The sequence below is a fragment of the Camelus ferus genome, chromosome 18 (genome assembly GCF_009834535.1).
Source record: "Camelus ferus isolate YT-003-E chromosome 18, BCGSAC_Cfer_1.0, whole genome shotgun sequence".
Lineage (NCBI taxonomy): Eukaryota > Metazoa > Chordata > Mammalia > Artiodactyla > Camelidae > Camelus > Camelus ferus.
The window spans coordinates 7,572,326-7,588,753 of record NC_045713.1 but is presented as its reverse complement, the minus strand read 5'-3'; the positions used below and the strand labels follow the sequence as shown (position 1 = coordinate 7,588,753).

Here is a 16,428-nt window from a genome sequence, read left to right as displayed (position 1 = left end):
ATTTCTTGCTTATGCCTCTAAAAATCATCAGCAAAACTTAAATTGTTCCCCCAATTTGATATGAAGTAATCACTACCCAATTTCCTTTAGTTTAAGAAAATTCTAAATTGTAACCAATCACCGTGAAGAATAACCAGTCACTGCCTCCACATTATGTAAGATGCTTTATAACAATGTACTTCTGAGCCTCATTCCGTAGTTTGGTTTGAGTGCTCCCAGTTTGCATTCTGCCTTTTGGTGCCTGCACAATAAACTATTAATGACTAATTCAGTGATTCATTGGTTTTACTTCTGGGTTTGTTTGTTTGTTTGTTTGAACTTTTGACAATTCTAACTGTAAAAAGTGAAACCACACAAATACTACATTGCGCCAAACATACCGCAGTGTCAGTTTAAGCGTCTCCCGCTATAGGTCTGGAAATAGTAGAGAATTTTCTGCGTTTCTTCATTCCCATAAAGTAGACCACGGCGCTGGCAAGACAGTCCCCAAACCTCATTCCTGGTTTGAGTGAAAATTCACAACATACAGAAAAAAAACAAACAAAACCTCTCCTGGAGTATCTAAGGATATAAGCCTTCTGATTCAGAGTAGAGTCGGTGAGCCTCATCCTTCTTCGTGACATGTAAAACAGTGACTGTCGCCCTGCCTGTCGCACAGCTTTGTAAACGGATACAAAAATGAGAGACTATTAAATTTGGGATCCCCTTGGCTAGAGAAGCCCTGAGGAGACGCCTCCTCTCTCCGTCCCCACTGTCTCCAGCCAGGAGAAGACCCTGTCCCGACACTCAGCCTCCCACTGGAGGCGCCGAGGAAACGTCTCCCTGACCTCCCGCATTCTGATAGGCCCGCGAGACGAGGCTGCGAAGAGAGCCGCGGTCCTATTGGCTGGAGGGCGTGGCCCGCGTGGGGCTTCCTGGGAGATGTAGTCCCGATAGTTGCTGGCTCCCGCGACTCGCGGGTCTGACGTCGGAGATTTCTGCCGTCTGAGCTGACGGCGGTGGTAAGGAGGTGGGTGTGTCTGGAGACAGGGTGCGGGAAGTGGCGAGGATTCAGGAGAAGAAATCGAAGGGTCCATTAGAGAGAAGTAAGGGTTGCGGGCTCGCAGAAAGGTACGGACCTGTTTTGAACTGGGACGCAGAGCGTTGGGGCTGAGGGAGCGCAAGTTCCACGGCCAACTAGACACAAGCGACTGTCGCCTTAGCAAGCGCTCCGGACACCTAAGGCCCCTAAGGAAAGGGGCGGGCTCGGGCTGTTTAAGTGGTTTTGGGGAAGAGGGCGGCTCGGTTTTCTCCCTGTCTCTGGGGACGCTATACCTGCGGCTCGGTGGGCGGGGAACGGCCGCGTTACCGGAGGTTGGACTGGAATCCCAGGCCGGCGCCCTATCTCCCCGCCGATTGGCCCGCAGCCCCTGAGGGCGGGGCTCGGGGCGGGACCTGGGGCAGGCACGTCCCGCCCGCTGCGAGGCAAGGGCCTCCGGGATTCCTAGAGAGGACTCGGAAGTGCTCTCGGGGGTGGGATCTACGGCTCTACCCCGTTGGTCAGGGAAAGCTTGGACTTGCTTACTTCCGGCGAGGAAGTGTTGCGAAGTGTCGGCTTCGGTTTTCTCTCTGTTTGTAAGAAGAAACCCATCTTCCCAGCCTTGGCTGCGGGAGCTTGATCTTCCAGGAGAGCTCCCCGGGGCTGGGACCTTGAGCAAGGGGGATGCCCTTTGTGTCCAGACGAGGGTCCTGTCCCTAACCTTGATCGGGCAGGTTTCCGTGGCTCGGGGTCAGGGGCGATTGTCGGGAATCCGAGTGCAGAATCTGTACTTAGAACCCCGGTTCTCTTCGGGACCCATGAAGTCCCCCGTTGATCTGTCAAGCTCTTACGGCTTGAAGGACAGGTCCAGTTTTGACCGTTGTGATGTTTTTGACCTCTGTTCTGACTTAAGTTTGGCTTGTGGTAGAGAAAGGAGCGGCTGCGTCTGGACTAACTAGTTAGTAAGTCTTGTCCTACTATTTATATGAAATTTAGTCTTCTTCACTACTAAGGTTGTCTTTGAGTAGGCTAGATGTCAGATTTTTATTGCTCTCCTGTATCCTTTTTAAATGTTGGAAATATCCCCTGTTGGTAATTATCTTGTGAGTGGAGTGCTGGCTGTCTTGCAGGACGCATTTTTAAGTAAATTACTCTGTTGAGCGATCATCTCTTTGCTGATAATGATTTCCAATGTATCAGTAGGTTGCACGCTAATGAGAGTGTCCTTCATAAGATCTTAAAGAGCAAAAGGCAGATTTGATCAGTGTAACCCAGCTTACCTGGAGAGCTATCCCAGTTGGAATGATAATGACAGAAACTGGGGAAGTTATAGACTTAGACCCTCCGGCTGAGACTTCACAAGAGCAGGAAGACCTTCTGATCGTGAAGGTAGAGGAAGAAGACTGCACCTGGATGCAAGAGTACAACCCGCCAGTGTTTGAGACTTTCTATCAGCGCTTCAAACACTTCCAGTACCACGAGGCGTCAGGCCCCCGGGAGGCCCTCAGCCAGCTCCGGGTGCTCTGCTGCGAGTGGCTGAGGCCCGAACTGCACACCAAGGAGCAGATCCTGGAGCTGCTGGTGCTGGAGCAGTTCCTGACCATCCTGCCCGAAGAGTTCCAGACCTGGGTGAGAGAACATCACCCTGAAAGTGGAGAAGAGGCTGTGGCTGTGGTAGAAAATATCCAGAGAGAGCTAGAGGAACGCAGACAACAGGTGAGTGAAAGAGGAGATCTTGGAGCAATGAGGAAGGAGAGGAAGAGAGTTAAGGAGCTGCTGAGCAGGGGTGAGAGCCTGAGCGCCCTGGTGCTTCATTCATATTCTTTTGTTCTCCTGGGATTAGGTCCACTGTGGAGATTTCCTGCCACTCCAGCAAAGAGAAGCAGTATCCAGTGTGTTAACCTGGAGAAGACAGTCTGCGATTTTATTTGTGTTTTAAATCACTGTATTTATTTTTTGAATGACATGATACAAAATTCAAAAGGTACATAAGGTTGTAATGAAAAGTAAGTTTCCCTCCCACCCCTGAGTCCCTGGCTGCCTGAGTTCTCACCAGAGGCCACCATTGTCACGTGATACATGTGTATCCTTACAGAGATCTACTGTATTCTGTAGATATTAGCATCTATGTGTATGACTTTTTTTAAAAAAACAGATTTTTTTATATCACTGTGCACTTCTGCCTCTTGCTTTTTTCTTAGAATATATCTTGGCTTGTTCTGTGTCAATGTGGATAGAGCTGTCTCACCATTCTGTTCCACTGAGTGGATGTACCGTAACTTAACTCCTGGTGAAAGCCATTTAAATTATTCCTTTAGATTGCTTCTGAATTTTTACTGTAACAAACTTTGCTGCAATGACTATCCTTTACGTACATCGTTAACTGTAGAATAAAAGCTTAGAAGTCAAATTGTTGGCTCAGAGGCCATGCGCATTTGTAATTTGGACAGCTGTGGACAGTCTATTCTCTGTAGAGGTCAGACCAGTTTATTTTCCCAACAGCCATGGAGGAGAGAAATTTTTTGCTCGCAGTGTGATAACACGATGTTATCCAACTTTTTGATTATTGCCAATCTGAAAGATGCAATATTCCATTTCTGTGATTCTCATATGCATTTTTCTTATGATGAATGAGTTTGACCACAGTACAGTTTAAAAAGCTATGCATATACCCTTTCTCTTGAACTATCTGTTTATACTAACCTTTTAGATAAAGTAAGCACTGTGTCTGTCATCTGAGTCGCAAGTGTTATTTTTCCCCCTTGCTTTTGCTTCTGGAAATTTTTACTTTACAGGATTTTTTATTTTGATGCAGTCAGTTGAAATCTTTTTTTTTTTTTTTTTTAGTTGAAATCTTTTTTTTTGTTGTTGAAGTCTTTTAACTGATGGTTTCTGGGTTTTGTGCCATGCTTTGAAAGGCCCCCTCTGCTAGAGTTACGAGAAACTTTTCTAATAGTTTCTTCTCCATAGTTTTTTTGTTGTTATTGTTTTGTTTTACTCTTTGAAATGACTGCTCCATCTGGAATTCATTTTGGTGTAGGATGTTTGGGGTGGTTGTAGCTTAATGTTTTTCTCACATGTCTGTGCAGTTGTTCCAGCAACTTGTATGGTGATCTCTTTTTTTCCTCTCTGATTAAAATGCTATCTTTATTCTATTCCAAATTTCTGCATATATGGCTCCATTTCTGGTCCTTTTATTGTATTTTATTGATCTTACTGTTTGTTCATATGTCAGTATTTATTTGAGCTCTGAAAAGTATTTGGTATTCAGTAGGTCTGCCCTTCCCCCTTGCAGTTTTTTCTTTTCAGTATTTCCTTTCTTCTGTATAAACTTGAGAGTTACTTAGTTCCCACCACCCCAAAGCTGGTATTTTTGTTGGGACTGCATGAAATCATATAGTAATTTAAGAAGGATCGTTATCTTTCTGTTGCTGTTGTCTTCTTGTCCCTTCTCTCTCATTTATCACCTGACTTTCTACCTCCCTCTTGTTGTTAGGCTCACACACTCTTAAACTTTAATTTTTTTTTTAATAGCAAAGAAACAAAAATCGTGGGAGCATAGGTCTGCAGGAGTTTGAAGCCAATTAGAGAATTTCCCTCATTTTCAGAGCCATTGCATTTGAGGGTAAGGTATCTGAATCTTTATTCTTCCCCTCTGGGTCCAGGGTACTTCAGTATTCCAGAACATCCCCAGGCTCTTGGCTGGTTTAGTTCACCCATTAGGCAAGTGGGGAGCAGAGGGAGCTGCTCTGGCCCTGCTGTCAAACCCTGCAGCTGTGCTGAATGCCTGTCTTGCAAACAGGAGTGTCAGAACCTTTCCCTTGCTTCTGTCAGGATGGGAAGTCGAAGTTCGGTGGTGCGTCTAGTTATCCTTTCTTACGCCTCATTTGGGACACCAGTGGACAGACTTTTCCCTACTTTTTTCTAGTAATAAATATTCAAAAGCATAGTGAAAAACAAAAAGCACTTTTTAAATAGAGGATTTACAGCAGATCTTACACACTGACCGCTCTATTTTGATACACACCCCATCTGTGGAAGGAACACAGAGAACGATCATTTCTGAGTTCTTGTCAGGGATTTGGGGCCTCCAAGCTCAGTGTGTTTGCCTTTCTCTCTGCCTGCCTTCCATAATCCTGATGTTACTCTTTTAAAATTTTTTTTTATTTTTTAATTGAAGTGCCATCAGTTACAGTGTGTCAATTTCTGGTGTACAGCACAGTGTCCCAGTCATGTATGTACATACATACATTCATTTTCATATTTTGACGTTATCCTTCAACTTAATCTCCAGGTAGGTCTTGTCTCTGGCCAGCCTTTCCCAGGCTTTATCCTTTACCCCTCCTCTTTGGTTTCTCTGTCCTGGTCTCAGGGGACCTCAAGGGCTGCTTTGCTTCTTTGGTGCCCCACTACCCTTTGACATACTTGGCATCGTCTTAACTCTTGTTCTGAGTGGGACCCCAAGGACACTCCCTTGCAGAGTCATACTTGCACAAGTGTTCTGCCTCTTAATGTGACACCTGGACCACATTTGGCCAGCACTCAGAGGATTAACATTGAAAGTGCTTTGAAACCTACGGGAGGGGGGAGGGGGGGGGAGGTGGTGATTCTATCTCAAAGCAGGATCTTATTACCTGCTAGGAGCTAGTACCTTCCAGAAGAGGCAGATTCTAGAGCCTGGTGTGGCAGAGTGACTGTGTGTCCCCAGGCTGTAGAAGAGCAAAGAACAGAAAGATGGAGGATGTACCAGCGTGAACTTGCTCTGGTCTTGGTGTCAGTCTGTCCTAGTCGAACCTGGTCTGCCAGGGCGCTGAGCGTGGCTTCCTGAGTCCTAGGTTGACCTTTCCAAGCTCACTTCTCAACCCTCACCCCCCTTCACTAAACATGGTCCACACCGGCCTTATGTTTCCTTGACCGTCCCCAGCACCCACTTTCTGCCTGACGGCCTTTGCTTATGTCGTGCTGTGTGCCTGGGACACCCCTTACTTTCTCCTGGCTGGCTTCTTACATCCTTTAGGTGTTCATTTCAGTGGCACCTCCTTAGAAAAGCCTTTCTTGGCCACCCAATTGAAAACGGGTCTCATCTGTTCTGCCTCCTGGTGCCATTTCTTCTCCTTTCTAACATATAGCACTGTTTGCAATTATTTATCTGTGTGTTGATATGTTTAATAGAAGTTGTGTTCAACTAGACATAGACCTGTGCTTACCAAGCCACTGTGTAATTAATGCCCGGCTCGCTGGAGATTCACAGTAAATACTTGGCAAAGGGAGGGATGCAGGAATAACGGGAGCTCACTGGATTCTCCTGCAGCCTTTCCTGTAACGTGCTGACAGGTGTGGTTGTGGTTGTTAGATTGTGGCGTTTCCCGAAGGGCTTCCTCAGAAGATAGAGCCCCCTGGAGCCAGGCCCGAGTCCTTCAGTCACCAGCTCCTGCCTGTGGACCCGCAGCCCGAACAAGAGCCACAGAAGCCTCATGTTCTAGAGGAAGACGGTGAGGACGTGGGATTCGGTGGAACGGATGTGGGTGCCCTGGCCACGCGGTCAGCAGTGTCTGTAGAGAGAGGCTTTGGGCGGGGCAGCCCCTCTGTAGTCAGCCTGATCTGGGGGTTGGGAAGGGGTGGAGACCCGGAATCAAGTCCCTGGTCAGCAGACAGGCCTGGCCAGGAACCACCTGACCACACTTGAGAGCTGTCACGCAGCTGATGGCAACTCTAAGTGCAGGTACTGTTAAAAGATTGGCAGAAGTCTTTTACAAAAGTATTCTATGTGTCTTGCAACAGTTTTCCGACCCTGCTGCGTGCATTTTGCCATCCTCACACTCAACACAGACAGAGCCCTCCAGTTCCTGACAGCACTTGTGGCTGCTCAGACCTTCGCTGCAAAATCTTGTTTTAAGCTGTGCTTCACAATGACCTTCAGAGCATCTGTTCTCTCTGTCTCTCCTTCCCTCGCTCTCGCTCTCGCTTTTATTAAACTGTGTTAGATCCATCAAGGAACAAAAGTGAACAGTTAAATATCTTGTTAATTTTTTAAATTGAAGTATGGACGATTTACAATGTGTTCATTTCTTGTGTACAGCACAGTGATTCACGTATATATATTCCTTTCCATACTTTTTTTCATTATAGGCCATTACAAGATATTGAATATAGTTCTCCGTGCTGTACAGTAGGACCTTGTTGTTTACCTACTTTACATACAGTCGTGCGTATCTGCAGATCCTGATGAATACCCCACTTATGATGATGTATTCCACAAGTCTGTCCCTCATCAGAAACTCTTGGTATCAGATACATTTTAGAATTTAGAATTTTTCAGATTTAGAGAGATGAGATGATTTACATATGTACATCATACTCCCAACAGGATTTGAGGTGGGACCCCTTAATCACACACATTAATTTAATATTTCGGCAGTGAAATGTATGCATAATTCCAGTAAGTGCATTAAATAAAAACTTCAAATAGCTTCACATCAGGTCTGGTCAGGTTTTGCTGTCAAATTAGTTCAATGGCCAACTTAATGAAAAAAACAAAACAAAAAAACTTGATGTTTTGAGCTCTGGGATTTCAGAATGTGGATAAGAATTGTGAACCCGTATTTCCTACTTGGCCCCAGGCTTTCTTCCAGGCTTCTTGGAGTGGCTGGCCTTTCAGTTGACATCCCGGGGCTCTAAGCTTTTCCAGCTTTCCTTCCCCTGTGGTAACAGTAACTGAAGCGGCAGCAGCTACTCCTTACGTGGTGTTCACTGTGTGTCAGGGGCCGTTCTAAGCTTTACCTGGATGAACTCATTTAACCCTCAGTGCACTGGGAAAATAGTCCTCACCGTTTAATAGCTGGGGTCGATGGATCCTATTTTTTAAAAATATTTTTAAGTCATTTTATGAATAATTTACAGAAGAGTCAAAGGATAATGAAAAAGAATTTTAAAAGAAATTTTAGTAAGAATTAAACCTCTCTGTATCAAGGAACTTTGGATAATATAAAAGCCATAAAAAATGACTAAGGGCCACCCCAAAACTTCTGAGGCAGAATCTGCCCTGTTCCAAGACCCCCAGGTGATTTGTTTGCACAGTAAAGTTTGAGAAGCCTCAGGCTCTCAGCTTCGTGGAAGATGTGGGACTTTGGAGATTCTTTGAGACGACTAGATTTGACCTTGGCAGAGCAGAGTGCATCCTTTGTAGGGGAGTGGCACCATATGCGGTCAGCAGCAGGACTAGCCTGACCAAAGCAGGGCGTCTGGTTTTGGAGGGGAAGAGTGCGTATACGGTAGGTGCCGGGGAGCTAAAAAGTAGAGGGTCTTGACAGCCAAGCCCTGATGCCACTGGGCGCCATTGTGGATTCCTGAGCAAAAGTGGAACATGATGGCAGTTGGAACTGGGCAGAGAGATGCTCACTGACACCTCTTTTTCTCCCCCCTCAGCCCTTCCTGCTCTCCAAGTTCCCTCCCTTCCCCTGAAGGACAGCCAGGAGCTGACAGCCTCACTTCTCTCAGCTGGGTCCCAGGTGAGCCGGCATCCCTGTGCCCACATTGAGGACCCATGTCTATTCTTCAACCAGTAGCTGCCTTAAGCCTGAATCTTTATCAGAGTTCTGTCTCTTTAACCAGAGACTGGGCCCATCGCGTTTGTGCTTTAATGTCTTTTTCTGGTCTACACCTCTGGCCTCTGTGAAGCATTGTCCCTCCCCTTTTTCTTTCCTTAGTGCCCACCCCCAACCCCTGTTCCTCCCCTCACTCCAAATTTGAACGTAGGGAATTTAGTGGTGATTTTGTGTTTCAGAAGTTGGTGAAAATTGAAGATGTGGCTGATGTGGCTGTATCCTTCATCCTGGAGGAATGGGGACATTTGGACCAGTCCCAGAAGTCCCTCTATAGGGATGACAGGAAGGAGAATTATGGGAGTGTTACTTCCATGGGTAAGAATTATTTCGTCTGCATGGATTAGGACATCTTAATTTTGTTATCTTCGAAAGAATATTTCTAGCATGTCCTATATAAAAGCGTGTATGTTTTCATTGCTATGACCTTGCTTATTTTTTTATCCTATGAAAGAATCAGCTTTCTCCCTCTTTTCTTCCTTGTTCAGCTTATTCTGATGATTTCCATCATAATATGTTTATGATTGAGGACTGATAATGCTTTGGGGATCTCATTTGCAGTCCAGCAAATGTCATGTTTAGCTTCAAGCTAACAGGATTGGATTCTAACAGATTTATAGTAGTTATTGTGCTCTGCTCCTTGACAAATTGAATAATTGTTAACTGAGTCATTCTCAGGTGTGAAAGCATCTCAGACTTCGCTGCATAACCGTTGATTACAGTAGTTATTACAGTATCTCAATAGCGTTAATTCTTTTCCTTTCTTCTCACGCGTGGATGGTGAGTGGTCCACCCCATTACCTTTCTCACATCCCTGGTACCTATTTTGTGTTGTTCACCTTGACATTGGCATTTTACACATCTTATCCCTTCTTGAATTTTGCGCCCCAGATGAGATTTTTGAACCTGTTTCTGGCTAAGTTATGATCCTGGAAACTAATATTTGATTGTGCTGCCTGGAGCAATTATAAAAAAAAATCTCAGCACTTGGCCAACACTTTGGAGCTTAGGCTTTTAGCTTCTTTTGAATGAACTATTTTGGAAGAACGACTATATAGCAAGCACACTGGCAGACGTTAGAGGAAGTACATACATGATAATGCCAAATTTCTTTTGAAGAGCATTCTTTTTGAAATGAACTACGTGTTCATTCACTCACAGGCTTTTATTTAAAAAAAATAAAATTGACTTCTGCTTTTTAAAATTTTCCATTTCTTTTATTACTATTGGTATATATTTGTGTTCTTTCATTTATAGGTACATGCCCTCTGCTTGTTTATCTGTTGGAATCTTAGTGGTAGTCGCAAGGAATTATTTATGTAGTGTAAATATTATACTTAATGCAATTTTTTTCATTCTCTCCTTTTAAAACTAATTTCAAATACCTTCCTGGTCTGATTTGAGTCAATAAGTATTTTTTTAATCTTTTTCTATTACATTATAGGTATTTAATGGGTTTCAGAGTTTCAGAACTTGGCATAGTTCTTTTGTATACCATTCTCCAGGCTGTTCTGAATTCTTGCTTTCTGATTTTTTTTTTTCTCATTATCCATCTCTTCATTACAGTAGCTTTACAACTTGAGCATATTTTTCTACATTAAGAACATACTCAGTGGTTTCTCAATAACTTCTCTGGGAAGGTCGCATTAGATTAGTTTCATGCCTGTATGTTCCTGACAGCACCAGAGAAGGTGAAGATTCTAAAAGTATCCATCAGATTTAGAAACGAGATTTTTAAAAATTAGCGAATGAATATTGGAGACAGCCATTTCAGTGGAGTGGCTGGGGTGTTGGGGAACAAGAGACAGTTTCTTGGAAGATTGCAAAGGAGAGGAATTTGAGGAAGCTGTTCTTGAAAAACCTTCGAGAGCATTGTCTGTGAAGGGAAGGTGAAAGAGGGCTGATCACTGAAAGGGTACATGGTTTAGATGGATGGATGATTTTGTATTTCGTCTCTATTAATGGGGGAGGTTTTAAGCCTACTTAAATGCTACTGGGAAAGCACTGAGAAGAATGAGTGGGAAACCAGCCACCCTTAGACACATAGAATGCCAGCTGGGTATCAGTGAGATTGAAGAGTGTGAATTTGTAAAGCAGTAAATCCACTGATTGGGCATTTTTTGTACCAACTTCCCCTCCTCGCCCCCAAGCACTAAGCACCCAGGCATAGCATTGAGCAAGGACCACAGTTCTCTGTCAGACATACAGTTAGCCAGGAGAGTCAGCAGGAAGCTTATGATGTCCTCAGAGAAGAGGTGGGGAAAGAGGAGAAAAGCGAATCCGTAAGCCAGTTGGTAAAACAACCTGTATAATCACCTTCTCTGGAGAAGGGTGATCGTTAAGTGCCCCAAAGAGGTGCACTGAGCACATATGATTTTTTCACGTCCACCCCTAGAAAAAGAAAGCCATGAGCTTGTTCAACTTGCTGAATGGGAGAGAATTCTAGTATGAATAAAATGTGTGGGCATAAGTGGCTGTGAATAAGAGAGAAATACTGTGATAGCTGAGATTACCTGCTTAGTTAAATGGGGGAGGAAAAAACATGTCAAAAGTCTGGTTTTGTGATAGAATTCTTCTGTTTATATGCTTATTTGTTTCCACTGTTAAAAATGTCTTTTTAGGAAGAGAATTGAGTAAAAATAGTTGTAAGATAAATTAAAGTTGCCTTCATGGTACAAGACTTACAGCTCCTCACTATGTCAAGAAAGGACAGCATCCACCTCAGAGGGTCGTCGTAAGGACTGAAAGCCGTAAAACTGGAAAGCACTTGCGGGCTCAGTGCCTCGTGCGTGGTGCGCACTCAGCCACTGTTGGTGCTTTAGTTCCGTTTTTGTGTTAAGACTTGAAAACAGCTTTTTTTTTCTTTTACAAGAAAATCTTATTAGAAAGTTCTCAGTAGGCCATGATCTATCTCCCCAGCATTTAAAAAACATTCCTTATTTTTTGTTAACTGCTGAAGGCTTGTCTTTGCAAACCCTAGTAAATGTCAGTGTTTTGAGTGAAATGTATGTTGCTAAACTAGTTCCACAAGGAACTGATCAGTCTCTTAAAGGTCTCTATTCATCAGTGACTGCTGTGTGCTAAGCTAGCTCTTGACAGTTGAAGGGCTTCTCTGGGTATAGACAGAATGCCTTTTCTCCTTTATATGAATTCACACCAAACTGAGATTCTTTGAGGATTAAAAAAGTGAGAAAGAGCTTCTTTCTTCTCCAGGCTGTGAATAAACAGGAAGGGGAAAGTGAAGCCCGGGTTAGCTGCATAACCCAATATCAAATTTGATTGAGAACAGTTAACATTGAAGGGGCAGGGTACAGCTCAGTGGTAGAGTGCATGCTCAGCACGCATGGGGTCCTGGGTTCAATCCCCCGTACCTCCATTAGAGAATAAATAAGTAGATAAATGACCAGACCCCCCCCCCCAATAGTGAACAGGTATTCACAAACAAGGACTGTGGAAATACCACACCGAGAGGGTATCATCTTCATTAAATAGAACGACTACACTCCCAGTCTCATCCTCCGAACCATTCTTACCGGCTCTTTCTTCCCTAACCTGCCTCAGTTTCCTGCTTCAGCATTGTGTTTCCCATCCCTGTATTGTAAAGTCATTTTGCAGGCGACTTTACCAGGTCCTGCATTGCCAGAACCTGTTGGTTTCATATCATTATCCCGTATTCCTCGGTCATTTTTCTTTTCTTTGAATGCAGGGAATAAGCTAACTTTTCCATTTTCCTTCCACTATCTCAGATTATGAATCCAGGAATGACAGCATGGAAGTCTTGGTAAAGCAGATTTCCAAGGAGGCCGAATCGCCATGGATGACCTCAGGAAGCACAGAAAGGAATGTTCCCCCGAGCCAGGGGTTTGCAGAAGTCAGTGACCTTCACAGCAGGGTAGACAGGTGGCAGGTAAACCCCACGGTGGGGCGATCAAGGCAGAACCCTCCTCAGAAAAGAGGTCTGGGTGCCATCACGGACGTTCACCGTCAGCAGAACCCAAGCCGCGAGAGGGGTCACAAATGTAATGACTGTGGGAAATTTTTCCTCCAAGCCTCCAACTTCATTCAGCACCGGCGCATCCACACAGGGGAGAAGCCTTTCCAGTGCGGGGAGTGCGGAAAAAGCTACAACCAGCGCGTGCACCTGACGCAGCACCAGCGGGTCCACACCGGGGAGAAGCCCTACAAGTGCCAGGTGTGCGGGAAGGCCTTCCGCGTCAGCTCGCACCTGGTGCAGCACCACAGCGTGCACAGCGGCGAGAGGCCCTACGGCTGCTCCGAGTGCGGCAAGAGCTTCGGCCGCCACTCGCACCTGATCGAGCACCTCAAGCGCCACTTCAGAGAGAAATCCCAGAGATGTAGGTGTCGGGAGCGCGCCTTCGGGGAGGAAAGGGAGGCAGACGTTGCCTTATAGGCTTAGAACTCTAGGACAGGCGGGTTGAGATCCAGGGAGCAGGAGTTGGGAGGGGCGGAGATGGACAGTCTGGGATCACTCGTGCTTGAATTAGCCGTCAAATTAGTCAGCAGAACGCTCTGCCCTCCCTGCCACCCCCCACTTCCCTTTCCCCAGAGGTCCTGGGCTCAGCAGTCCCCTGTTTCTTCTGGTAATTCCATGTTTTAAAATAATACTGCTCATCAATTTCAGACACCCTCTACTGACTTTCTGTTTAGTAAATGAGGATTTGAGCTCTCTTACATGCTTCTTTCCCCTTTTCCCAATTGAGTTATTTCATTTCATTTTATTTCAGGGCAGGGAGGGAGGTAATTAGGTTTATTTATGTATGTATTTAATGGAGGTACTGGGGATTGAACTCAGGACCTCGTGCTTGCTAAGCACACACTCTACCACTGAGCTGTATCCCCTGCCTCATTTATTTTAAAATGAGACAATAGTACAGTTGACCCTTGCAGAACGCAGGGGTTCGGGGCACTGACACCCCGCTCCACAGTCCACAGACCACGTGTAACTTTACCCGCAGCCCTCTGTGTCCGGTTCCACATCCTTGGATTCACCCAGCTGTGAACCGTGTAGGAGTGCAGTACATGTTTATTGGAAAAAATCGTGCATCTGAGTGGACCCTCACAGGTCAAACCAGTCTTGTTCATAGGTCAACTGTTCAGGAAGTTTGGGGGAAAGAAAGTGGGAGGGAAATAAATCACTCATAATCCCACCACCTTAACTAATAGAACTATAATTCTTTAGTGTATTTCCATCTTTTTTTCACAAGCCTATTTTTATATCGAGGTGTTCATAGTGTATAGTTAAATACTAGGCACGTTTTGCGGTGTTGCTTGGCCCTCCTGTTTGTTATTTCTGACAGCCTGGCGTTGTGTGGGGACATCATAATCTACTCAGCTGTTCCCCAGTTGAAATTCTCATTTTTTCCTCTTTTGTCCCGATAGCTGTGTTTATGCTTTTTTCTGTATTTAAGATTATTTCCTTATGATAGGTGCCCAGAAGCGAGGCTAGTGGATGAAAAGCCAAAAACATTTTTATGGCTCTTGCTATGTATCACCAAATTGCTTTTTAAAACAGTTATACTGCATGTGGGAGCTTCAGTTGCACGACATTTCTTCCGGGGTTATCGGAACATTTTTTTAGCAAATTGAGTCAGCAGAAGAGAATTCTTTGCTATGTTCATTTTCATTAATTTGGTGATGAGTAAGTTTGAGTAATTTCCCTGTTTCCTTATTTTTTTATCTGCTCACATGATTTACATAACGGTGAGCTCACCATAAACTGTGCTGTGAACTTAAAGGTTCTTATTAATATTCTTTAGAAAATGCAAAGACTGCCCAAAGTGTTTATTTTTAAATTATGCCTTTGATGTCCCCAAGCCCACCTACTTGTCATTCACACCAACAGCCACTGCCCCCTCTTCCAACATGGAATTGAAGCTTAGGAAGCCCACGGTGTCTTTAATGTTCTGGGCTGAGCTGAGCTGAGCTGTTTCCCCAGCCAGGTCCATCTCGTTCTACTTGGCGACTGCATCATTGGGGAAACCAATCCAGCAGCACCCTGGACCTGGGAAGCAGTTGTTTTTAAATAGGATCTTTTCTTTCACATCACCCCAGTAACTGTCCTCAGGCCTCGTTTCCTAGCCACCACTCACCTGCCTCCCCCATGTTTTTGACTGAAGGAGGGGTAGTTTGTGTGCTCAGCCAACCATGTTTATTGAGAGCCTCCATGGCTGGGTGCTTGGGGTACAGCAGGAAACAGCAGACACAGTTCATGCCCGTGTGGAGCTGGTGGTCTGACGGGAGGAACAGATGTGAGAGGTGATGGGCGTTCCCAGATGAGGAATGTTGGGCACCATGGGAGGGACGGAAGCTGGGGCATTGGCTGAGGGACGAGAGCACAGAGATTGGTGCATCACATCCCCTCTTGACAATAGTTTTTATTGGCTCATTTCTCATCTTTCCTGGCTCATATTCAGATGTTCTTCTAACTCCATCACCCTTTCACACTCCTTTGCTTCCCATTCCTCCGGGTTCTGTCCGTTCTCACCATCCAGTTGTGCGTCTTTGTTCTATCTCATTCCGTCTGCTGGGCTTCTGTTGGGGCAATGACCCTTCCACGTTTCCTACCTCCTCTCCCATGTCAGAATTCCTTCCTGTCCTTCCTGTGTCATCATTGTTTGGCTTTTCCCTGTGATTGCCTAACCTCCACCCTTCTCATCACCCTCCCAAGTAAGCCTCTCTTCTTTGTCTTGTTCTCGTCACCGGACAGATCCCAGAAGATTCTTTTCATTTCTGCTGGCCTCACGCACATGCCTGCACCCCCACTTCGTTACTCCTGTTACATCATAGTTCCTTTTGATTATCCTTTTTTCCCCCGGTAGTTCATTTTTCTTCTGTAGAAGAACTGATAACTTTTGTGTCTCCTCTTTATTTTTTCAGGCAGTGATAAAAGAAGTAAAAATACAAAACTGAATGTTAAGAAGAAGATTTCAGAGTTTTCAGCGGCAGACGTGGAACTCACAGGAAGAATCCAGAGAAGTGTTCCTCCAGTTCAAGATTTTGGAGAAGGCCATGAACAGCAGGGCAAGTTGGAGAGAAAGCAGGGAATTCCCATGAAAGAGAGACTAGGACAAGCCTCTTCAAAGAGGGTGAATTTCAACGAAGTCACGTACGTCCACAAAAAGTCCTCCCCAGGAGAGAGACCACATAAATGCAACGAGTGTGGGAAAAGCTTTATCCAGAGCGCACATCTTATTCAGCATCAGCGCATCCACACGGGGGAGAAACCATTTCGGTGCGACGAGTGCGGGAAAAGCTACAACCAGCGCGTGCACCTGACGCAGCACCAGCGGGTCCACACCGGGGAGAAGCCCTACACCTGTCCCTTGTGCGGAAAAGCGTTTAGAGTGAGGTCCCACTTGGTTCAGCATCAGAGCGTGCACAGCGGGGAGAGACCATTTAAGTGCAGTGAGTGCGGGAAAGGCTTTGGGAGGCGTTCGCACCTCGCCGGGCATCTGAGGCTCCACTCGAGAGAGAAATCCCATCAGTGTCACGAATGTGGGGAGATCTTTTTTCAGTACGTGAGCCTCATTGAACATCAGGTGCTCCACGTGGGCCAGAAAAATGAAAAAAACGGCATGTGTGAGGAAGCGTATAGTTGGAACTTAACCGTGATTGAAGATAAGAAGATGGAGTTACAGGAGCAGCCTTATAAGTGTGACGTGTGTGGCAAAGCCTTTCGCTTTAGTTCAGACCTGATTCAGCATTACAGAGCTCACACCGCAGAGAAAACCTCCAAGTGCGAGACGTGTCGAGGAATCGCTGGCCAGTGTTCCCACATAAAGCAACATC

At 45.3% G+C, this 16,428-nt stretch overlaps 1 protein-coding gene across 1 annotated transcript in view; it reads left to right on the top strand.

The window, feature by feature from the left end:
- The first annotated feature begins 1,141 nt into the window (after positions 1-1,141).
- ZKSCAN5 (zinc finger with KRAB and SCAN domains 5) overlaps positions 1,142-16,428 on the top strand; it is a 16,711-nt gene continuing 1,424 nt past the window's right edge. Inside the window, 6 exon segments of the mRNA XM_032459765.1 lie at positions 1,142-2,734; positions 6,372-6,510; positions 8,444-8,526; positions 8,802-8,937; positions 12,366-12,974; positions 15,517-16,427. Coding sequence (XP_032315656.1) covers positions 2,321-2,734; positions 6,372-6,510; positions 8,444-8,526; positions 8,802-8,937; positions 12,366-12,974; positions 15,517-16,427 — 2,292 coding nt within the window. The 5' untranslated portion in view covers positions 1,142-2,320.